General features: G+C 46.9%; 1 protein-coding gene across 1 annotated transcript in view; it reads right to left on the bottom strand.

Moving 5' to 3' along the window:
• Positions 1-1,935: 1,935 nt before the first annotated feature.
• ggt6 (gamma-glutamyltransferase 6) overlaps positions 1,936-25,673 on the bottom strand; it is an 84,829-nt gene continuing 61,091 nt past the window's right edge. Inside the window, exons 3-4 of the mRNA XM_033018461.1 lie at positions 10,021-10,134; positions 1,936-3,375 (exon numbers count right to left, since the gene is read on the bottom strand). Coding sequence (XP_032874352.1) covers positions 2,111-3,375; positions 10,021-10,134 — 1,379 coding nt within the window. The 3' untranslated portion in view covers positions 1,936-2,110. The remainder of the gene's footprint in view (positions 3,376-10,020; positions 10,135-25,673) is intronic.

Below are 25,673 nucleotides of genomic sequence, written 5' to 3'. Positions count from 1 at the left end.
TATTCCCTCCACAGATACTGTCAGATCCACTGAGTTCCTCCAGCGCTTTGTTCTTCTGCTCGAGATTCCAGCATCTGCAGTTCCTCTGTGTCTCCAATAATCCCTCCCGACTTGTTTTAATAAGTTAAAACAGATGGTGGTGGTGGAGGCAGATACGCTGGTGGCATTTAAAAGGCATTTAGATACCTCCAGGCAGAGAATAGTTGGCATCATGTTCATAATGGACATTGTGGGCCTGTTCCAGTGCTGCACAGTTCTGTTCTATGATTGCTTGGATTGGAGGGGCATTAGCTGCAGGGAGAGGTTGAACAGGCTTGTTTTCTGTGGAACACAAGAGGTTGCAGGGAGATCTGACAGAAGGAAATGAAATGATGAGAGGTATAAACAGGATTGATAGTCCTTTTGCCCAAGGTGGAAATGTCAAAGACTGGAAGGCATAACGTTAAGATCAAAGGGTTAAAGTTGAAAGGAGATGTGCGGGGCATATTTTTCATACGGGGAATAGTGTGTGCCTGGAACACACTGCCAGGGGTAGTGGTGGAGGCACATGGAATAGTGGCGTTTAAGATAATTTTGCATAGGCACATGGATATGCAGGGAATGGAGGGATATGGATCACATGCAGGCAGAGATTAGTTTATCTTGGTAGATAGACAGATAAAAAACAATGTGCTGGAGTAACTCAGAACGAGTGACCTTGAAGTCTGAAGAAGGGTCCTGACCTAACACATCACCCATCCTTTTCTTCAGAGATGCTGCCTGACCTATTGAGTTACTCCAGCATTTTGTGTCTGTCTTCGATTTAAACCAGCATCTGCAGTTCTTTCTTACACCCTTCCAACATCAGTTCCTTCTGTAGGGTGTTACCTTGTGCTAACCATCTTCTGATCTCTGAACTTTTTAGTGCTTCTGCATTGAATGCTTTTGGAGATTTGAATGCCCAGTATCCAGGTGGGAGTCACACATTTGGGGAATGTATTTTTGTTCTGTGCACCAACCATGAAGAGCAGATGTGTACGAAGGAACTGCAGATGCCGAATTGGCATGTAAATTTTCTGTACAAATAAAATGGAATATAAACCAGACAAATGTTTGTTGCTTTATAGAACTGCGTGCAATACTCCAAATGCAAACTTTATAGGTCTTTTTCTCCAGAGGTGCGATTTTTCGTGTAGCTTCGGCTCATGAGGTTAATTCCCGGGATGGCGGGACTGGGCTTGTATACACTGGAATTTTGAAGGATGAGAGGATATCTTATCGAAACATGTATGATTATTAAGGGATTGGACACGCTACAGGCAGGAAACATGTTCCAGACGTTGGGGGAGTCCAGAACCGGGGGGCACAGTTTAAGAATAAGGGTAGGCCATTTAGAACGGAGATGAGGAAAAACTTTTTCACCAAGAGAGTTGTGAATCCGTGGAATTCTCCGCATCAGAAGGCAGTGGAGGCCAATTCTCTGGATGCTTTCAAGAGTTAGATAGAGCTCTTAAAGATAGCGGAATCAAGGGATATGGTGAGAAGGCAGGAACGGGATACTGATTGTGGATGATCAGCCATGATCACAGTGAATGGTGGTGCTGGCTCGAAGGGTTGAATGGCCTACTCCTGCACCCATTGTCTATTGTCAATTTTATCTGGAGGGGAGATCTGATAGAAGCGTATAAAATTATGAGAAGCATAGATATGGTACAGTCTGAACCTTTTTGCGCAGGTGGAAACGTCAAAGACTAGAGGGCATAACTTTAAGGTGAGAGGGGCAAAGTTTAAAGAGGATGTTTGGGGCTTTTTTGTTTTTGGTGGGTGCCTGGAACACGCTGTCAGGGGTGGTGGTGGAGGCAGATATGATAGTGGCGTTTAAGAGGCTGTTAGATAGGCACGTGGATATGCGGGGAATGGAGGGATTTGGTTCATGTGCAGGCAGAGATTAGTTTAACACATCATGTTCGGCACGGACATTGTGGGCCGAAGGGTCCGTTCCTGTGCTGTGCTGCTCCGTAGGCATGGAATGGAGTGATATGGATCACGTGCGGGCACTGGAGATGAACCAGGCATCAAGGTTGGCATGAACAGTGTGGGCCGAAGGGCCTGTTCCTGTGCTGTACTGTAATCAATAACCATCTACAAAGGCACATGTCTGTGGGTGTGCGTAAGCTCTCTTGTGTCCTAGGTGGGATTCGACCAGGGTGCTGGTCACACCCTCCGCCGTCCCATTGACCAGTTCCAGGCCCGGGACCTCCCGGGACAGGTGGGCGAATATTTCGGAATCGCTTTTGAGTCCCGAGACGGCCTTGTGTAGGGCTCCCTGCCGTCCCACGTGCAAGTACAAGCGAGGGCCGGCCAACGCATCGCTGGCCGATCGCTCGAGGTAAACCACGCTGATGATGGCCTGAGCAGAAACGAAGGGGGCGTCGGCTCCCCCCGAGCTGACGAGAACCATGTAGTCCTCTCCTGCCTTGGACCTCAGCAATCCCGGGCAGGCCCAGTAGACAAGGCCAGAGTCCCGACTCCCCGTGAAATCACTGAGGAAGGAGCCGGTGGAAGGTGAGAAGGTCTTGGCCCCGAAGGTGCTGTTGAGGGAGCCCACCATTGCCAAGATGTTGCCGGTGCCATCGACCACCAAGACGTGACTTCCACCGGGAGCCGTATCCGGGGAACGCCTGCCCCCACCTCGTTCCCGAGGACTTCCAGGGAGACCCAGGAGCTTCTGGTAGACTTGCTGGGCGGCGTTGAGAAGATCTCGGTAGGTGCTGGAGGTGTTCACATCGTTGGCAAGGCTGGCCCAAGAGAGACCCAGCCGCCTGGCCCTTCCCACCAGTTGGATCAGGACCTCTCCTGCGGAGGGAGCTGGTGGGACGGCCAAGGTAAAGTCGTCCAACTCAGTGACCAAAGGGCTGCTCAGGACTGCCCTCTGATGTCTGAGGGTCTCCGCCAACGACTGGGGGTCCAAACTCAAGTCACGGGCCAGGTCCCGGGCGAGGGGCTCCGGGAACGAGTCTCCCCTCATCTTCCGCACCACCTCCTCCAAGACCGTGGCCAGTTTCTCGTTGGTGACTTGGGCGCCGACGCCCTTTGGCGCTTGCCCTGGCCCCGGGCCGCAGAGGAACGGGCACAGCCCAGCGGCCCCTCCCGCCGCCTCTCTGGCCACCGCCCGCGCCAGGATCTCGTCCACGGCGAAGCCTTCCCTCGCCAGCTTGGCCGGCCGTCCCGGCAGCCGGGCCCAGGGCAGACCACCGTACTTGCGGTGCAATAGCCGCAGGCCCTGCAGCAAGAGCGGCGCTCCGAAGCCCGGCTTCAGCCTCTCCGTCGGCAGCGCGTTCAGGGCCTTGGTCGCTCCCGAAGTCCCGTTGTGAAAGATGGCGGTCAGAACTCCACCTGTAGTAAAACACAGTCACAGAGTCACACTGCACAGAAACTGGCCCTTCAGCCCAACCCGTCCATGCTGACCAAGGTGCCCCGTCTAAGCTAATCCCAATTGTCCACAATGGGCCCATATCCCTCGAGACCTTCCCTGTCCACCAGTCAGAAGAAAGTCATAGAGTTGCAGAATGACATAGCAGGGAATCAGGCCCTTCGGCCCAACTCAACCAAGATATGATATATCATAACTTTATTTATCCCAGGAGGGAAATTGGTCTGCCAACAGTCATCACACATAACAAGATGCCACGTCTAAGCTAATCCCAACAGCCTGCTTGGGCCCATATCCCTCTAAACCTTTCCTATACAGTGCATTCAAAAAGTATTCAGACTCCTTCATTTTTTCCACATTTGGTTACGTTACAGCCTTATTCTAAAATGGATTAAATTCTTTTTTTTTTTTAAATCATCAATCTACACACAATACCCCATCTAAAAAAGCAAAAACAGGTAGGGTTTAGAAATGTTTGCAAAGTAATTCAAAAGAAATATCTGAAATATCACATTATATAAGTATTCAGACCCTTTACTCGGTACTTTGTTAAGGCACCTTTGGCAGCGATTACAGCCTCAAGTCTTCTTGGGCATGATGTTACAAGCTTGGCACACATGTATTTGGGTAATTTCTCCCATTCTTCTCTGCAGATCCTCTCAAGCTCTGTCAGGTTGGATGGGGAGCGTCAATGCACAGCTCTTTTCAGGTCCCTCCAGAGATGTTCGATCGGGCTCAAGGCCGGGCTCTGGCTGGGCCACTCTAGGACATTCACAGACATGTCACAAAGCCACTCCTGCATTGTCTAGGCTGTGTGCTTAGGGTCTTTGTCCTGTTGGAAGGTGAACCTCCGCCACAGTCGGAGGTCCAGAACGCTCTGAAGCAAGTTTTCATCAAGGATCTCTCTGTTCATCTTTCCCTCGATCCTGACTAGTCTCCCAGTTCCTGCTACTGAAAAACATCCCCACAGCATGATGCTGCCACCACCATGCTTTACAGAGGAACTCTGGAGCTTTGTCAGTGACCATCGGGTTCTTGGTCACCTCCCTGACCAAGGCCCTTCTCCCCCGATTGCACAGTTTGGCTGGGCGGCCAGTTCTATGAAGAATCCTGGTGGTTTCAAAGTTCTTCCATTTAAGAATGGCGGAGGTCACTGTGCTCTTCTGGACCTGCAATGCTGCAGAAAGTGTTTTATACCCTTCCCCAGATCTGTGTCTCGACTCAATCCTGTCTCGGAGGTCTACGACAATTCCTTCGTCTTCTTGGTTTTTGCTCTGACATGCACTGTCAACTGTGGGACCTTATACAGACAGGTGTGTGCCTTTCCAAACCATGTCCAATCAATTTAATTTACCACTTGTGGACTCCAATCAAGTTGTAGAAACATCTCAAAGTTAATCAATGGAAACAGGATGCACCTAAGCTCAATTTTGAGTGTCATAGCAAAGAGTCTGAATACTTATGTAAATGTGATTTTTCAGTTATTTCTTTATAATTTGCAAAAATTTCTAAACACCTGTTTTCGCTTTTTTATTATGGGGTATTGTGTGTAGATTGATGATTAAAAAAAATAATTTTGATCCATTTTAGAATAAGGCTGTAACGTAACAAAGTGTGGAAAAAGTGAAGGAGTCTGAATACTTTCTGAATGCGCTGCTTCAGTCGGAAGACAGTCATAGAGTTGTAGAGTCACACAGCAAGGAAACAGGCCCTTCGGCCCAACATTTATGACAAAAAGGATGCCCCATTTAACTAATCCCATTTGCTCGTGTTGGACCAGTATCCCTCTAAACCTTTCCTATGGCGTTATGTTATGGCCCAGCCCTTATTTAAGAATAAGGGGTAGGTCGTTTAGAACGGAGATGAGGAAAAACGTTTTCACCCAGAGAGTTTGTGAATCTGTGGAATTCTCTGCCTCAGAAGGCAGTGGAGGCCAATTCTCTGGATGCTTTCAAGAGATAGTTAGATAGAGCTCTGAAAGAGAGCGGAGTCAAGGGATATGGGGAGAAGGCAGGAACGGGGTACTGATTGTGGATGATCAGCCACGATCCCAGTGAATGGTGGTGCTGGCTTGAATGGCCTACTGCACCTATTGTCTATCCATCAGTCAGAAAGTAGTCATAGAGTCACACACCAAGGAATATCTCTCGAAACCTGTCCTCTCCATGTCCTCTCCCAACCTTTCCCGAGGCAGCGGGCAGTATACCTGGAGTCTGGACTGTCTGATAGCAAGGAGAGGTGAAGAAGATAATGCCAACTCCCACACTATCTATCCCAACGTTTAAGAAACATTTAGATATGTGGATGTATCCAACATGTATGTGGATAGGGTAGATCCATAAGTCATAAGAGCGAAATTAGGCCATTTGGCCCATGGAGTCCGCTCCAGCATTTGTTAGGCTGATCTATCTCTCCCTCTAAACCCCATTCTCCTCCCTTGACACCCTCACTAATCAAGAACCTGTCAATCTCCACTTTAAAATGCCCAATAACTTGATCTCCACACCCGTCTGTGGCAATGAATTCCACAGATTCACCACCCCCCAGCTAAAGAAATTCATCCTCATTTCACATCCTGGGGAACCGCGCGTCACTGCTTACGTCACCACGCACCATGCGCGCGTAATGCGTCGTGACGCGTAAATGATGTCGCGTAAATGACGCACAAATGACGCCCAAGTGGGACAGGCCGTTAAATGTACGCCAATTTATTCTGAGGCTGTGACCCCTGGTCCTAGACTGTCCCACCACTGGAAACATCCTCTCCACATCCACTCTATCCAGGCCTTTGGTCTTGGCGTTATGTTCAGCAGAGACATTGTGGGCCGAAGGGCCTGTTCCTGTGCTGCACTGTTCTGTATGACCCGCTGAGTTACACCACCAAGATTGCAACTTCTGCTGTCCCTTGTATCTTTATCAATGGTTTCTTGTTCCTTTGATTCTCGGGCTCGCAACTGGTCCAGAATATCCAGGTTAATTAATCATTCAACCCCATGCCCCCTGTGACCTGCATAGAACACATTTCAGATGAGCAAACTGACACTTCCCTCAAAGTATTCAATCTGTAAAGTGCGTGCGTCGCAGCTAATAATAGTACTCCATAAATAAGTCTCTTTCCCCAGCTCTGGCTGAGCTCTGCATTAAATATTGACGAGGACACCAAGACAATTCCTTTCACTTCTTCAAAGAGCGACCTGTCAGCTGTACTATTTGTCCACAGTGGCGAGACGTGGCTTTTGAGTCAATAAGCCTACACTCTTTGGGTGAAAAGAAAAAGACCCAGGCTCAGCAGGTCGGGCAGCGTCTCTGGAGAACGTGGATAGGTGACGTTTCAGGTCGAGACCTTTCTTCAGAAGTCTTCAATCACCTATCCACGACAGAGTGACACGCCAAGAGAGGCAGAGTGGACCCCAAGGAACTGCAAATGTTTGTTTTCTTTAAAAAAGACACAAAGTGCTGGATTAACTCAGCGGGCCTGGCAGCGTTCTGTAAAACATGGATAGATGGTGTTTCAGAGTGCTCGACTAACTCAGCGGGTCAGGCAGCATCTCTGGAGAATGTGGATAGGTAACGTTTCACAAAATGCTGGAGTAAATCAGCGGGTCAGGCAGCATCTCCGGAGAGAAGGAATGGGTGACGTTTCGGAGAGATATAAACGATGATGTAGAGAGGTAAAGAACAATGCATGAAGGATATGCAAAAAAGTAACGATGCTAAAGGAAACAGCTGTTTGTTGGGTGAAGCTAGTGCAACGGGTGGGGGAGGGATAGAGAGGGAATGCCGGGGCTACCTGAAGTGAGAGAAATCAACATTCATACCTCTGGGCTGTAAGCTGCCCAAGAGAAATATGACTCTCTTGAGACCCAACCCGACCCAACCCAAAAAGGGACTTGCCCATTCTCTCCAAAGTTGCTGCCTGACCTGCTGAGTTACTCCAGCATTTTAAATCTATCTTAGATATAAATCAGCATCTGGGCAATCACGGTGGCACAGCAGTAGAGTTGCTGCCTTACAGCGAATGCAGCGCCGGAGACCCGGGTTCGATCCCAACTACGGGTGCTGGAGTAACTTGTTTAGTTTAGTTTCCTATTGTCATGTGTACAGAACTGGTTATTTCATAGACCATAGATGGGCTTCATGGTGGCGCAGCCGTTGAGTTGCTGCCTCACAGCGCCAGCGTCCTGGGTTCAATCCTGACTACGGGTGCTGCATGTACAGAGTTTGTACGTTCTCACCGTGACCTGCATGGGTTTTCCTCCCACACTCCAAAGACGTGCAGGTTTGTAGGTGAATCGGCTTGGTAAATGTAAAAATTGTCCCCAGCGGGTGTAGGATAGTGTTAATGTGTGGGGATCGCTGGTCGGCGCAGACCCGGTGGGCCGAAGGGCCTGTTTCTGCGCTGTATCTCTAAACTAAACTAAATCTGCAGTTCCTTTTTATTATGAGTTTTGAAGCCTGTTATATTCCAGTAAGTAAGAATTTCATTGTCCCATTGTCAATAAATATGATACTTAAACACTCTTGACTTTGAAGCTACTCCAACGTTATGGCCAATTTTAATGGTCTTTAATTCAACCTTGGATAACCAATGTTCCTGGCTGTTACACAGAGGCTGATCACAGTGATCAGGTATGTTGAACCATTGGGCTTCTTAATTACTCATGGAGTCATACAGCATGGAAACACGCCCTTTGGCCCAACTTGTTCATGGCGACTAAAGTCTCCCATCCACACTAGTCCCACCTGCCCACATTTGGCCCATATCCCTCTAAAGCTTCCCTATCCATAGAAACATAGAAAATATGTGCAGGAGTAAGCCATTCGGCCCTTCGAGCCAGCACCTCCATTCATTGTGATCGTGGCTGATCGTCCCCTATCAATAACCCGTGCCTGCCTTCTCCCCATATCCCTTGACTCCACTAGCCCCTAGAGCTCTATCAAACTCTCTCTTAAATCCATCCAGTGATTTGGCCTCCACTGCCCTCTGTGGCAGGGAATTCCATTAATTCACAACTCTCTGGGTGAAAAAGTTTTTTCTCACCTCAGTCTTAAATGACCTCCCCTTTATTCTAAGACTGTGGCCCCTGGTTCTGGACTCGCCCAACATTGGGAACATTTTTCCTGCATCTAGCTTGTCCAGTCCTTTTATAATTTTATATGTTTCTATAAGATCCCCCTCATCCTTCTAAACTCCAGTGAATACAAGCCTAGTCTTTTCAATCTTTCCTCATATGACAGTCCCGCCATCCCAGGGATCAATCTCGTGAACCTACGCTGCACTGCCTCAATCACAAGGATGTCCTTCCTCAAATTAGGAGACCAAAACTGTACACAATACTCCAGATATGGTCTCACCAGAGCCCTATACAACTGCAAAAGAACCTCTTTATTCCTATACTTTGAAATCCTCTTGTTGTGAAGGCCAACATTCCATTAGCTTTCTTCACTGCCTGTTGCACCTGTAAGCCAACTTTCAGTGACCGGTGTACAAGGACGCCCAGGTCTCGCTGTACCTCCCCCTTACCTAACCTAACCCCATTGAGATAATAATCTGCCCCCTTGTTTTTGCTGCCACCTCACATTTATCAATATTATACTGCATGTTAATTAGTTCATAAATCATGGGAGCAGAATTAGGCAATTTGGCCCATCGAGACTAATCCTCCACTCAATCATGGCTCATCTATCTTTCCCTCTCAACCCTATTTTCCTGCCGTCTCCCCGTAACCTTTGACACCCGTATTAATCAAGAACCTTCCAATCTCTGCATTTAATTTGTCCTATGACTTTGCATCCACAGCCGTCTGTGGCAATGAATTCCACAATTTCAGCACGCTCTGGCTAAATATATTCCTCCTCAACTCCTTTCTAATGGGACGTTCTTTTAATTCTTAGGCTGCGCTCTCTGGTACCAGATTGTCCCACGAGTGGAAATATCCTCTCCACATCAACTCTATCCAGGCCGTTAACTATTTGGCAACTTTCAATGAGGTCTTCTTCCTTCTAAACTCCAGCGAGTGCAGACACAGACCTGTCAAACGCTCATCATATGTTAACCCAATCATTCCCGGGAACATTCTCGTAAATGCTTTTTAAATGCTGTTCTAGCGCTAGCCTCAGTCACTCTATGGTCAATCTACAGACAGTGAGCCCCCTTAAGGGCCTGTCCCACTTACTTGATTTTTTCGATACCCGTCATAGTCGCAGCAGGTGGCTGAAAATTTTCAACATGTTGAAAATCCAGCGGCGACCAGAAAAAGGTACGACTCTTTGGGCGACTACTCACGACCATACATGCGTCACCCCGCGACATGTCTCATAGCGCCAGAGACCCGGCTTCGATCTTAACTACGGGTGCTGTCTGTACGGAGTTGGAACTTTCTCCCTGTGTTTTTCTCCCGGGTGCTCCGGTTTCCTCCCGCTCTCTAAAAAAGTTCAGGTTTGTAGGTTAATTGGCTTCTGTAAATTGTCCCCGGTGTGCAAGGAGTGAAAGTGGGATAACAGAACTTGTGTGAGCAGGTTATCGGTGTTCGGTGCGGACTCAGTGGGCCAAAGGGCCTGTTTCCACGCTGTATCTCTAAACTAAACTACACTTTAACATCACCTACCTATTCCGGTGCTGTGCGGATGCACCACTCCCAAACAGAGCATCGCTACCACGCCAGCGTCCACTGCGTTGCCGCCTTCAAGCAGAGTTTCCTTCGCAAAGCCGGAGCAGATCTCTAAATGGCAAAGAGTTGGCACTAGATTCATTGTCATACAGTGTTGAAACAGGCCCTTCGGCTTAACTTGCCCACGTCGACAAACATGTCCCATGTACACTAGTGGGACTAGTGTGGGTGGGACTAGTGTCACCCATATCCCTCTAAACCTGTCCTATCCATATATCTGTCTCAATGTTTCTTAAACATTGTGGTCGTCCCTGCCTCAACTACCTCCTCCGGAAGCTCGTTCAATACACCCACCACCTTCTGAGTGGAAAAAGTTGCCCCTTAGGATTGCATTGAATCTTGTTGCTCTCACCATAAACATACGTATATCCTCTGGTTTATCATTTCCTTTTCCTGCGGGAAAGATTATCTATTTCCCTATGTTCTCCACATGAATTTATGCACCTCTCTCATATCACCCCTAGGTCCTCTGTGCTCCAAGGAACAGTTTTAGCCAAACCAACCTCTCCCTATTGCTCTGGCCCACAAGGTCCTGGTAACATCCTCAGGCAGCTCAATCCATACACCCATCACCCTTTGTGTAAAAAAGTTACCCCTCAGGTTCCTAGTAAATCTTTCCACCGTTGCCTTAAACCTATGTTCTCTGAATCTCAATTTGCCTACTCTGGCGTTTACCCAATCTATTCCTCTCATGATTTTGCACACCTCTCTATAAGATCACCCCTCATCCTCCTGCACTCCAAGAAATAGTCTAGTCTGCCGAACTTCTCCCTATAGCTCAGGTCTTCGAGTCCTGGCAACATCCTCGTACATCTTCTCTGCACCCTTTCCGATTAGATTACTGATGTGCGTTTGTTAAATATTCTAACGCTGAATGGATGAAATGGTATTACAAATAATAACACAACTTCATTAATGAAAGATATCGAGCCTACTAAACCTTCATAACAGGACAAAAGTGCTGGAGTAACTCAGCGGACCAGGCAGCATCTGTGGAGAACATGGATAGGTGACATTTCACAGAGTGCTGGAGTACTCAGCGGGTCAGGCAGCATCTGTGGAGAACATGGATAGGTGACATTTCACAGAGTGCTGGAGTAACTCAGAGGATCAGGCAGCATCTGTGGAGAACATGGATAGGTGACCTTTTGGGTCATGCCCATCAGAATGAAGAAGGCTCTCGCTCCGAAACATGGGTTTCCTCTGGGTGCTCCGATTTCCTCCCACAACTGAGAGACGTGCAGGTTTGTAGTCTAGTTGGCCTCTATAAATTGCTCATAGGGTGTAGGAAGTGGATGAGAAAGTGGAATAACATAGAACTTTGTTATAACTCATTACTAAAAGGATTTAAAAAGGGGTGGCACAGTGGCGCAGCGTTAGAGTTGCTGCCTTACAGTGCTAGAGACCTCAATCCTGACCTCGGGTGTGGTTTATGTGGAGTTTGCATGTTTTCCCTGTGACTGCATGGGTTTTCTCTGGGTGCTTCGGTTTCCTCCTGAACTCCAAAGATGTACAGGTTTATAGGTTAATTAGCATCTGTAAATTATAAATTGTCCCTTGTGTGTGGTATAGTGCTAATGTACGGGGCGATTGCTGGTCTGCGTGAATTAGGTGGGCCGAAGGTCCTCTTTCAGCGCTGAATCTCTACAATAAAAAAAGATTTTTTTTAAAATCTAGTGTGATTAGGTGAATAGATGGGCCTGACTGACAGGCCTGTTTCCAGGCTGTATCTCTGCACTAAACCACACTAAAGACCTTTAAATCCCATTCACCTCTCACCACAACGTACTGGAAAGTATCAAGATTTGTTCTTGGACTTCAGTGCTGGACTTATCATCGTACAGCATTTTATAGACCAGTTAGCCTGACATCAGTGGTGGGGAAGATGCAGGAGTCAATTCTAAAAAATGAAATAGCCGCACATTTGGATAGCAGGAACAGGAACGGTCTGAGTCAGCATGGATTTACAAAGGGGAAATCATGCTTGACTAATCTTCTGGAATTTTTTGTGGATGTAACTATGGACAAGGGAGAGTCAGTGGATGTAGTGTACCTGGACTTTCAGAAAGCCTTGGATAACATAGGAGATTAGTGGGCAAAATTAGATCACATGGTATTGCGGATAGAGTGCTGACATGGACAGAAAATTGGTTAGCAGACAGGAAACAAAGAGTAGGGATTAACGGGTCCCCTTCTGAATGGCAGGCAGTGACTAGTGGGGTACCACAAGGATCGGTGCTGGGACTGCATCTATTTACAATATACATTAATGATTTAGATGAAGGGATTAAAAGTAACATTAGCAAATTTGCAGATAACACAAAGCTGGGTGGCAGCGTGAACTGTGAAGAGGATGCAATGAGGATGCAGGGTGACTTGGACAGGTTGGGTGAGTGGGCAGATGCATGGCAGATGCAGTTTAATGTGGATAAATGTGAGGTTATTCACTTTGTTTGCAAGAACAGGAAGGCAGATTATTATCTGAATGGTGTCAGATTAGGAAAAGGCGAAGTACAACGAGATCTGAGTGTCCTTGTACATCAGTCACTGAAAGTAAGCATGTAGTCCAGTGAAGAAAGCTAATGAAGGCCATGCTGGCCTTCATAACAAGAGGAATTGAGTATAGGAGCAAAGAGGTCCTTCTGCAGTTGTACAGGGCCCTGGTGAGACCACGCCTGGAATATTGTGCGCAGTTTTGGTCTCCAAATTTAAGGAAGAACATTCTTGCTAATGAGGGAGTGAAGCGTAGGTTCATGAGGTTAATTTACGGGATGGCGGGACTGTCATATGTTGAAAGAATGGAGCGGCTGCGCTTGTATATACTGGAATTTAGAAGGATGAGAGGGTATCTTATTGAAACATAAGATTATTAAGGGATAGGACACGCTAGAGGCAGGAAACATGTTCCCGATGTTGGGTGAGTCCTGAACCAGGGGCCACAGTTTAAGAATAAGGGGTAGGCCATTTGGAATGGAGATGAGGAAAAACCTTTTCACTCAGAAAGTTGTGAATCTGTGGAATTCTCTGCCTCAGAAGGCAGTGGAGGCCGATTCTTGGGATGCTTTCAAGAGAGAGTTAGATAGAGCTCTTAAAGATAATGGAGTCAAGAGATATGGTGAGGTGGCAGGAACAGGGTACTGATTGTGGATGATCAGCCATGATTACAGTGAATGGCGGTGCTGGCTCGATGGGCCGGAAGGCCTGTTCCTGCAGCTATTGTCTTTTGTCTATAGAGCCTCTGATGGGAGAGCAGCAACATTCAGTAATACAATTGGAAGCTGAGACAGTCTCTCAAACACCTCCTAACTCATTACTGACCCCCGGACTCATTTATCATCTGAATATTTCTGCAGCTGCATTCTTGGCTCGTTACGATAACAAGCTTATATTTAAAAAAAAACTAGGTCTGCTTCATTAAACCTCTGCCTGATTTATCTGCTATCCTCTCCCAATTATATTTCACCTCTCTGCTCCACAGGCTTTGGCCCACCGCTGAGGTTCTGGTTGGAAAAGACAATCCTTGGAAGCTAAGCTAAGTTTTAAACTAGAAGGCCTCATAATAAGGGTTTGCAGCCTCTTATTTTTTCAAAACTCTTTCCCTTTGAGAGTCTTCATATTGGGTTGATGACTGTTGTCCCTCCTGGTTTTTCAGTGAACATCACGGTGTCTTTAAAAAGATACTCGAGGCTCGAGGCATTTGATAACACAAAGACTTTTCCCAGACACCCTCTGGACTTCCGCACTATCGAAGGGATCTATAAGAGGCGCTGTCTCATAAAGGCAGCCAGCATCTTCAGAGGCCCACACCACCCTAGCCACACTCCAACCATCAGGAAGAAGGTACAGGAGCCTGAGAACTGTGACTACCAAGTTCACGAACAGCTTCCTCCCAACAATCATCAGGCTCTTGAACACTACACAAACCCTAACTCATATTATATGAACTATGGACTGTCTATGGTTGCACTAAGGACTGTGTAGAAAGCATTTTATCAGGATGCATCACAGCACCGTTTGGGAATGGATCCATCCAAGACCGCAATAAACTGGCGGAAGCCAAGTGCAGAGTCGTTCCGGTTGAGGGTAGAGGGACCAGTAGAGCGTCCCTTGTAGCCAGGGTCCGGAGGCCGAGGAGCACCGCCACTCCACCCAGGGTCCGTAGTGGGAGGAGCGGCTCTGCTGTTAGTGACCGAAGGACTGGTGACGGGATCCGGGGAGTGGGCAGGGCTGAACATGTCCTGGTTGAGTTGCTCCTGGGCCTGGCTAAGCTGGCCATCCGCGAGTCAAACAGCGCCAGGCGGAAGAGGGCTTTGCCCAAACCAGACGTTTGCCCCTTTACCGGGGTTACGTCTGTGCCCGGGTGGTGTTAGAGAGGGTGGTGTAATTTGTAACATAGCTGTTTGCAATTTAATGTTTGAATCATTTGGTGATTCTGTAATATGGTGGTGGGTGTGTCACCACGGTTTTGGTTTTTGTATCATGTTGGAATTTAAGTAAATTATTATTTCGATACAAAGGAAAGAAAAACGCAATAAATGGCACAGAATTGTGGACGTAGCCCAGACCATCACACAAACCAACCTCCGCTTCCAGTGACTCCAAATTTAAATTGTCCCTAGTGTGTAGGATAGTGCTGGTGTACACGGTGTGATCGCTGGTCGGCACTGACTCGGTGGGTCAAAGGTCCTGTCTCTGCACTGTCTTTCTCAACTAAACTAAAATAGATAAAACATTTCCTGCATCTTTACATCACCCGTCAGGCAATAGTGTCAACTGCGGAGACAGCGTTTGACTTATCAATGGTATTGAGACTTTTTCCAGAGGGGTTTTAGAAAAAAGTTATGCCATTATTTTTGCTGCAGGATGGAGACTGTTGCCCAGCACTTGTGTTTCCAGCTTTTATTTATCCTATTTATTTGCTCTTGTTTGGTCATACATTGTGCTGATAGCTCTAAGTCAGGAAATGAAGCACAAAATCATCGATCAGATATGGTGTTATACATGCGCATGCACGCAGACATATCATATCATGCAACGGTTATGTCCTCTCACGCACGCACACCCATAAATCTACTCCCACCTACACACAGACACATCAGCTTCTGTGAGCCATTCATGCTGTATAATTAGACCCCTGACCGATCTTCATCCCAACTCATTTCCCAGCTTTATCCCCTCAGAAGCCTTACCCGACAAATCCATCAATTCAGTTTAGTTTAATTTAGAGATAGTACATTTAGTTGAGTTTTGGAGATACAGCACGGAAACAGGCCCTTCGGCCCACTGAGTCCACGTTGACCATTTATCACCTGTTCGCACTAGTTCCACATTTTCCCCACCTACTCTTCCACTCCCTACATGCCAGGGACAATGGTGGCGGTGGTAGAAACATAGAAAATAGGTGCAGGAGGCCATTCGGCCCTTCGAGCCCGTCATAGGCAACGATACCATGGTTGTGCAGTCTCATGTCTTGTGGGATCTCACGATGTTTGAGCCACACACACGCGGGAGCAGTGGGGGCTCATGAAGGCCGCTGTGGGGTGGGGTGGGGGGTGGGGATCTAGGGTTGCAGCCTTCCTCCCGTCTCTGGCACTAACGAGTCGGCGATTGTCCTCAAAAGCGCTGACTGCCTTCCTAGTGGTTGTACACCAGCCAGTCCTGTCACTAGCACGGGTTTCCAGTTTGTTTGGGGCTTGGCCTGCGTGCTGGAGGTGATCCTTGATACAGTCTTTGAACCGTTTCTTTGGGCATTTCCCTGGGTTCATTTGACCCTGTGACAGAACTCAGTACAGGAGTTGACAAGGGATTCATCCATCCAGATCACACGGCCTGTCCGTTGAAGCTGGGCCTTTATGATCAATGCTTCGATGCTTTGTGAATCCAAACAGGTCCAGCACTTCCACGCTGATCAGCCTGTCCTGACAGCGAGTGCCCATGTTTGGCCGCAGAGAGCGCACGTGGAATTTCTCAAGCTGGCGGGCGGGTGTCTGCTGTACATGGTCCATGCTTCACATCCATACAGCAAGCTGGAGAGTACGGCAGCTTTGTAGACTTACAGCCTAGTTGGCAGCTTGATGTCGTGGTGGTTTAACACTCGTGCCTGCAGTCGACCAAGTGCTTGACTGATTCTGGTCGATATTTCCTTGTGCAGCGAGCCATCAGTACTCACACAGCGTGAACTGGTTTCAGCTGAGTGTTGTCAATGTGTACACTTGGTGGTGGTGCTGCGGTAGAGTTGCTGCCTTGCAGGGCCAGAGACCCGGTTTCCATCCTGACCTTGGTGGTTTGTATGTGCGGAGTTTGTAGGTTTTCCTTGTGACGGCGTGGGTTTTGTCCAGGTGTGCTCCGTGTGTTTCCTCTCACACATCAAAGGCATGCAGGTTTGTAGTTTAATTGGCTTCTGTAAATTGTAAACTTTTCCTATGCGTAGGGTAGTGTTAGTGTGCAGGGTGATCTGTGCGGACTCGGTGGGCCGAAGGGCCTGTTTCCACGGTGTATGGCTAAAGTCTTAAAGAAACCAGAGTACCCACGTGGTCACAGGGAGAACGTACAAACGCCGGGTAGCGCAATGGTAGAGTTGCTGCCTAACAGCGCCTGAGACCTGGGTTTGATCATGGCTACAGGTGCTTCCTGTACGGAGTTTGTACGTTCACCCCGTGATCTGCGTGGGTTTTCTCCGAGATCTTCAGTTTCGTCCCACACTCCAAAGATGCGCAGGTTTGTCGGTTAATTGACTTGGTATGAATGTATAAATGCAAAATTGTCCCTAGTGGGTGTAGGATTGTGTTAATGTGCGGGGATCGTTGGTCGGTGCGGACTCGGTGGGCCAATGGGCTTGTTTCCGCGCTGTAAAGATGTGATCTAAAGAGGTATACAATGTGGAGACCCGTGGAACTGGTAAAACGACGAGGGTGGAGGAAGGGGGCATATGGAGGGGGGAGGGGTGCAAGTAGAAGTTACTTAATAGTGACTAGCTTAGACGGGGCATCTTGGTCTGCATGGGCAAGTTGAGCCGAAGGGCCTGTTTCTGTGCTGTACTGTCTTAAGTGCTTCTCCTGAATGAGCGATCTAGCTGTAACTTTAAGGCTGTCTATTGTTCTTTGTCCTGGGCATCCCCAGCAGAATTGTTGATACTAGTTATCCTTTGAAATACCTTAAACAAACCTCAGTTCGTCCACTAATCTTCTTGGCGGCATGTAAAATGAACCCTTGAGACCAGTTATCATAACTTAGGTTTTATTTTAAGGCTTGTTTGTGCAAAAGCAAAATCAAAGTAATTCTCCAGTGATTGCCGCTGGCAGTCATAATCATTTATAATGTCACAGGGAAATGGCTTGCACTGCTTACCACAGGTGTGTGTGGGGGGGGGGCGGCGTGGAGGGAATTATACTAGAGATGCAGCATGAAAAACAGGCCCTTCGGCCCACCGTGTCCGCACCAACCAGCGATCCCCGCACAGTAACACTATCCTACACACACTGGGGGACATTTTTTACATGTATACCAAGCCAATTAACCTACAAACCTGCACGTCCTTGGAGTACGTGGCAGGAATTCGAAGGTTTCAGAGAAACCCCACGCAGGTCACGGGGAGAACGTACAAACTCCGTGCAGAGAGCACCCGTAGCTGGGATGGAACACGGGTCCTTGGTGCTGTCAGGCAGCAACTCTGCTGCTGCGCCACCGTGCTGCCCATTGTGATGTTGTACCAAAAACTATTTGTCAGTGGATACTTGGAAGGTGGACGAGGAAACACTTTTTCTCACAGAGAGTGGTGAGTCTGTGGAATTCTCTGCCTCGGAGAGCGGTGGAGGCAGGTTCTCCGGATGCTTTCACGAGAGAGCTAGATAGGGCTCTTAAAAATAGTGGATTCAGGGGATATGGAGAGAAAGCAGGAACGGGGTACTGATTGGGGATGATCAGCCATGATCACATTGAATGGCGGTGCTGGCTCGGAGGGCCAAATGGCCTACTCCTGCACCTATTGTCTATTGTCTATTGATTGTGCGCATGTACGTTCATTTCCCCAAAGATTGAGAATAAATTACATGTGTTTAAGATCATGAGGGGAATAGAAATGGTAAATGCACCAAGTCTTTTACCCAGAGTAAGGAAATCAAGAACCAGAGACAGGTTGGAGATGTGGGGAGAAACCCGAGGGCCAAGTTTTAAGTTAAAGAGGGGTGGGTGGGTGGAACAAGCTGCTGGAGGAGGTAGTTGAGGCATGTATCTGTACACTGTGGATGGATCAATTGTAATCATGTATTTGAGTTTGTGTTTAGTTTATTGTCATGTGTATGTAGACGGATCAGAGTATAGAACTGAGATCGACTGACTGACCAAATGGTGCCAGCACAACAACCTCGATCTCAACATCAGTAAGACCAAGGAACTGATTGTGGACTTTGGATGGGGAAGAATGAGGACCCACAATCCTGTTCACATCAATGGGACGATGGTGGAGAGGGTCAAAATCTTCAAATTCCTGGGGGTGCATATTTCCGAAGCTCTTTCCTGGACCCAGCACACCAATGCAATTATAAAGAAGGCACATCAGCGACTCTACTTCTGAGAAGGTTACGGAGATTCGGCATGTAGAGGAGGATTCTCCTGAACTTTTACAGGTGCACGGTAGGGAGCATTCTGACTGGTTGCATCGTGGCCTGGTTTGGCAACTTGAACGTCCAGGAGTGGAAAAGACTGCAAAAAATTGTGACCACTGCCCAGTCCATCACTGGCTTTGACCTCCCTACCGTCGAAGGGATCTATCATAGTCACTGCCTCAAAAAGGCAGCCAAAATCTTCATGGACCCACACCATCCTGGCCACACACTTATCTCACCACTGCCATCAGGAAGAAGGTACAGGAGCCTGAAAACTGTAATGTCCAGGTTCAGGAACAGTTTCTTCCCCACATCCATCAGGCTATTAAACACAACAACAAATAAGCTCTGAGCTCTGAATTGCAAAAGACGATATTATTATTGCACTATATTAGTTATTTATTGAACTTTTTCTTTTTTCCCTCTTCCCCCGTTATGCTATGTTTACATATTCACATATTCTGTTGTGCTGCAGCAAGTAAGAATTTCATTGTCCCATCCGGGACATATGGTGAGGTGGAGGATAAATGCGTGGATGAGGGACTGGTGCAGTGGGTATGGATTCAAGTTTCTGGATCATTGGGACCTCTTTTGGGGAAGGTGCGACCTGTACAGAAAGGACGGGTTGCACTTGAACTCAAGGGGGACCAATATCCTGGCGGGGAGATTTGCAAAGGCTACTGGGGAGACTTTAAACTAGTATGGTTGGGGGGAGGGACTCAAATTGGGAAAGCTAGCAGTCAGTGTGTGAAGCAGGGGGCAGAGAATGGTAGCACTCTGACCCAAAATGTAGGGGAGAGAGAAGAAAAAGAAAATAATCAGAGAATAAGAGAGGGTGGGTTTCTTAAATGTGTATATTTTAATGCTAGGAGCATTGTAAGAAAAGTGGATGAACTTAGAGCCTGGATTGACACCTGGAAGTATGATGTTGTGGCGATCAGTGAAACATGGTTGCAGGAGGGCTGTGATTGGAAACTAAATATTCCAGGATTTCGTTGCTTCAGGTGTGATAGAATTGGAGGGGCAAGAGGTGGAGGTGTTGCATTGCTTATCAGGGAAGATATTACAGCAGTGCTTTGGCAGGATAGATTAGAGGGCTCGTCTAGGGAGGCTATTTGGGTGGAACTGAGAAATGGGAAAGGGGTAGCAACACTTATAGGGGTGTATTATAGACCGCCAAATGGGGAGCGAGAATTGGAAGAGCAAATATGTAGGGAGATTGCAGATATTAGTAGTAAGCACAAGGTAGTGATTGTGGGAGATTTCAATTTTCCACACATAGACTGGGAAACACATTCTGTAAATGGGCTGGATGGGTTGGAGTTTGTAAAATGTGTGCAGGATAGTTTTTTGCAACAATACATAGAAGTACCTACTAGAGAAGGGGCGGTACTGGACCTCCTGTTAGGAAATGAGATGGGTCAGGTGGCAGAGGTATGCGTTGGGGAACAGTTCGGGTCCAGTGATCACAATACCATTAGTTTCAATATAATTATGGAGAGGGACAAAACTGGACCTAGGGTTGAGATTTTTGATTGGAGAAAGGCTAACTTTGAGGAGATGCGAAAGGATTTAAAAGGAGTAAATTGGGACAGTTTGTTTTATGGGAAAGATGTGGAAGAGAAATGGAGTACATTTAAAGGTGAAATTTTAAGAGTACAGAATCTTTATGTCCCTGTTCGGTTGAAAGGAAATCGTAAAAATTGTAAAGAGCCATGGTTTTCAAGGGAAATTGGACACTTGGTTCGGAAAAAGAGGGATATCTACAATAGTTATAGGCAGCATGGAGTAAATGAGGTGCTTGAGGAGTATAAAGAATGTAAAAAGAATCTTAAGAAAGAAATTAGAAAAGCTAAAAGAAGATATGAGGTTGCTTTGGCAAGTAAGGTAAAAGTAAATCCGAAGGGTTTCTACCGCTATATTAATAGCAAAAGGATAACGAGGGATAAAATTGGTCCATTAGAGAGTCAGAGTGGCCAACTATCTGCAGAGCCAAAAGAGATGGGGGAGATATTGAACAGTTTCTTTTCTTCGGTATTCACCAAGGAGAAGGATATTGAATTATGTGAGGTAAGGGAAACAAGTAGAGTAGCTATGGAAACTATGAGGATCAAAGAAGAGGAAGTACTGACACTTTTGAGAAATATAAAAGTGGATAAGTCTCCAGGTCCGGACAGGATATTCCCTAGGACATTGAGGGAAGTTAGTGTAGAAATAGCAGGGGCTATGGCAGAAATATTTCAAATGTCATTAGAAACGGGAATAGTGCCGGAGGATTGGCGTACTGCGCATGTTGTTCCATTGTTTAAAAAGGGGTCTAAGAGTAAACCTAGCAATTATAGACCTATTAGTTTGACGTCAGTGGTGGGCAAATTAATGGAAAGAATACTAAGAGATAATATATATAAGCATCTGGATAAACAGGGTCTGATTAGGAACAGTCAACATGGATTTGTGCCTGGAAGGTCATGTTTAACTAATCTTCTTGAATTTTTTGAAGATGTTACTCGGGAAATTGATGAGGGTAAAGCAGTGGATGTTGTGTATATGGACTTCAGTAAGGCCTTTGACAAGGTTCCTCATGGAAGGTTGGTTAAGAAGGTTCAATGGTTGTGTATTAATGGTGGAGTAGCAAGATGGATTCAACAGTGGCTGAATGGGAGATGCCAGAGAGTAATGGTGGATGGTTGTTTGTCAGGTTGGAGGCCAGTGACGAGTGGGGTGCCACAGGGATCTGTGTTGGGTCCACTGTTGTTTGTCATGTACATCAATGACCTGGACGATGGTGTGGTAAATTGGATTAGTAAATATGCAGATGATACTAAGATAGGTGGGGTTGCGGGTAATGAAGAAGAGTTTCAAAGTCTACAGAGAGATTTATGCCAGTTGGAAGAGTGGGCTGAAAGATGGCAGATGGAGTTTAATGCTGATAAGTGTGAGGTGCTACATCTTGGCAGGACAAATCAAAATAGGACGTACATGGTAAATGGTAGGGAATTGAAGAATGTAGGTGAACAGAGGGATCTGGGAATAACTGTGCACAGTTCCATGAAAGTGGAATCTCATGTAGATAGGGTGGTAAAGAAAGCTTTTGGTGTGCTGGCCTTTATAAATCAGAGCATTGAGTATAGAAGTTGGGATGTAATGATAAAATTGTACAAGGCATTGGTGAGGCCAATTCTGGAGTATGGTGTACAATTTTGGTCGCCTAATTATAGGAAGGATGTCAACAAAATAGAGAGAGAGTACAGAGGAGATTTACTAGAATGTTGCCTGGGTTTCAGCAACTAAGTTACAGAGAAAGGTTGAACAAGTTAGGGCTTTATTCTTTGGAGCGCAGAAGGTTAAGGGGGGACTTGATAGAGGTTTTTAAAATGATGAGAGGGATAGACAGAGTTGACGTGGAAAAGCTTTTCCCACTGAGAGTAGGGAAGATTCAAACAAGGGGACATGACTTGAGAATTAAGGGACTGAAGTTTAGGGGTAACATGAGGGGGAACTTCTTTACTCAGAGAGTGGTAGCTGTGTGGAATGAGCTTCCAGTGAAGGTGGTGGAGGCAGGTTCGTTTTTATCATTTAAAAATAAATTGGATAGTTATATGGATGGGAAAGGAATGGAGGGTTATGGTCTGAGCGCAGGTATATGGGACTAGGGGAGACTATGTGTTCGGCACGGACTAGAGGGGTCGAGATGGCCTGTTTCCGTGCTGTAATTGTTATATGGTTATATTGTTATATATGATAATAAAACACTCCTGACTCTTGTGTACAGTGAAAAGCTTTTGTTGCTTGAACTCGTACAATGGGACATGGCTTTCAGGCATTTTCCAGAGCTTGGTTTACTGATAGTGAGGTTAAAGCTCACTCCCCCAAACCGATGGGCAGTACGGTGGGGCAGCGGTAGAGTTGCTGGTAGGTTTTCCTCAGGTGCTCTGGTTTTCTCGCACAATCCAAAGACGTACAGGTTTGTGGTTTAATTGGCTTCGGTAAAAAAATGTAAATTGTCACTAGTGTGAGTAGGATAGTGCTAGTGTGCGGGGATCGCTGGTCGGCACGGACCCTGTGGGCTGAGGGGCCTGTTTCCGTAGCGTATCTGTAAACTAACTCAAAACCAGAGAGATTATTCTGTTTACCCGTCCATTGTAAATCTGCAAAGTAATAGCCTGGAAATTAAATAAACAAAACATTGTGCAACACGCATCTTTGCTTCTTGCACTGCAAGTCAAACGCGCAAGTTTATTTCAGAAAACTAAAGGAATTCAAGTTGACATGAGAGTTTTTTTTGCCTGGAAGTAATTTAATTTCATGGTTGTGCAGATTAATTAGTGAAGTTTCTATTGCTTAATGAGTTTAATCAAGAGCTCTTGCTGAGTGCTGCTGACTTTGTAACTCCTGGTTATTTGTTATGCAGATCTGTTACAGTCATGGAGTTATACAGCACAGAAACAGACCCTTCGGCCCAACTTGCCTATGCTGACCAAGTCTGACCCATCTACCCTAGTCCCATTTGCCGACATTTGGCCCATATCTCTCGAAACCTTTCCTATCCATATACCTGTCCAAGTATCTTTTCGAGGAGCATGGTCTATGCAGACGCCTTTCTGTACTGTTTTTTGCAGACGTTACAATTACTGACAGCCTTTGCACTGTTTAGCATTGTTGCAATGTAAAGGGCCTGTCCCACTTGGTAGTAATTTGCGCATAATTTACGCGTCATCATTTACACGTCATGACACGCACGTGATGTGCGCATGGTGCGCTTTACGAGCTCATGGTGCACGATGACAAAGGCAGTGATGCGCGGGCGCGCGCAGCGTCCAAGGACTTTGTGACGTACAAAATCTTTGCGCGCCATTTGCATGACGGCCAAGTGGGACAGGCCCTTAAGAAGCAGAGCATCTACTTGGGTTAATGAATTAAGTCATTGGCTCATGACGTGAGGGACCCGGGTTTAATCCTGAACTCTGGCGCTGTCTGTGCGCAGTTCAGTTTAGTTGTTTAGCTTATTGTCACATGTATTGAGGTACAGTAAGAAGCTTTTTTGGTGCGTGCTATCCAGTCAGCTAACGGACTATACAGGATTACAACCAAGCCGTTCACATTGTACAGATACAGGATAAAGGGAGTAGCGTTCAGTGCAAGATGACCTCTGATTAAAGATAGTTCGAGGGTCTCCAATGGGGTAGATGGGAGGTCAGGACCGTTCTGTGGTTGGTGATAGGATAGTTCAGTTGCTTGATAACAGCTGGGAAGAATCTGCCCCTGGAGGTGTGCGTTTTCACACTTCTGTGCCTGTTGCCTGATGGGAGAGGGGAGAAGAGGGAGTGACCGGGGTTTAATCGGTCCTTGATTATGCTGCTGGCCAAAGATCCTCCGCTATAGGATCTTTGCTGCTGGCTTTATCGAGGCAGCGTGAAATGTGGTTTTCTCTGGGTGCTCCAATTTCCTCTGACATTCTGATGTGTGGTTAATTCGCCGCTATAATTTGCCCCTAATGTGCAAGGGGGGTCGGGGGAGGAGGGGGGGGGTCCTTAGTGGCATTGATGAGAATGTGGGGAGGATAAATAATATGATTAATGTAAGCCTGGTGTGAATGGGCGGCTGCTAGTTGGTGCTGACTCGGTGGGCCTGTTTCCCTGCATTATCTCTCTCCAATATGCACACCGCAAACTCCCATAAATAACAACTTGATGGTAAGATAATAGTTTGCACTGGTGTTCAGTTTAGTTTTTAGTTTAGAGGGACAGCGCGGAAACAGGCCATTCGGCCCACCGAGTCTGCACCGGCCAGCAATCCCCACACATTAACGCTATCCCACGCACACCAAAGATCCTATAGCGGATCTTTGACGCACACTAGGGACAATTTACATTTAAACAAAGCCAATTAACCTACAAACCTGCACGTCTTTGGAGTGCTCGAGGACACCAAAGATCTCGGAGAAAACCCACGCAGGTTACGGGGAGAACGTACAAACTCCGTACAGCCAGCACCCGTAGTCAGTATCAAACCCGGGTCTCCGCCCCTGTAAGGTAGCAACTCTACCGCTGCACCACTCTGCCGCCCTAGTGTTGCTGGAAGATACTTTCATCGACACATACATCAGGATCAATGTGTTGACAATAAGCCAAGATATTGCTCAAGGAGGACACAAAAAGCTGGAGTAACTCAGCGGGACAGGCAGCATCTCTGGAGAGAAGGAATGGATGACGTTTCGGGTCGAGACCCTTCTTCAGACTGGTTAGGGATATGGTAAAAGAGAGACATACACGATGATGTAGAGAGATAAAGAACAAGGAATAAAAGATATGCAAAAAATATTTTTTTCTTGCCCATCCCTAATTATTCGTGAAGGTGATAACTCTTTGAAACACTGCAGTCTATGTTTAAAGATCCAGCATAGTAACTGAGACCCCCTCGACCGGCTAAGTTCACACCGACCTTCGATCACACTTTCACACTCGTTCCATGTTATCCCACTTTCTCATCCACTCCCCACACACTTGGGGCAATTTACGGAAACCAATTAACCTACAAACCCGCACGTCTTTGGAATGTTGGAGGAAACCCACGCAGTTGCAGAAAGAACGTGCAAACGCCACACAGAGCACCCGAGGTCAGGATTGAACCTGTGTCTCCAGCACTGTGAGACAGCAGCTCTACCCGCTGTGCCTTACTCGTTTAGTTTAGTTTATAGATGCAGTGTGGAAGCAGGCACTTCAGCCCACTGAGTCCGCGCCGACCAGCGATCACCCATACACTAGTTCTATCCTACACACTAGGGACAACTTACACAAGCCAATTAACCTACAAACCTGCAAGTCGTTAAGGGCCTGTCCCACTAAGAGATTTTTTAGGCGATTTACTGTCACAGTCGTAGCAGGTCGGCAAAAAAACGGCGACTGGACTAATGTGCCTATCCCCCTTAGACGATTTTTTAGGCGGCTGCCGGTGACTGCGACAATGGAATTCACCGACGTCAGCACC

The sequence above is a fragment of the Amblyraja radiata genome, chromosome 3, assembly GCF_010909765.2.
Source record: "Amblyraja radiata isolate CabotCenter1 chromosome 3, sAmbRad1.1.pri, whole genome shotgun sequence".
Taxonomy (NCBI): domain Eukaryota; kingdom Metazoa; phylum Chordata; class Chondrichthyes; order Rajiformes; family Rajidae; genus Amblyraja; species Amblyraja radiata.
The sequence above is the reverse complement of the archived record's forward strand: the minus strand, read 5'-3'. Positions and strand labels throughout refer to the sequence as shown.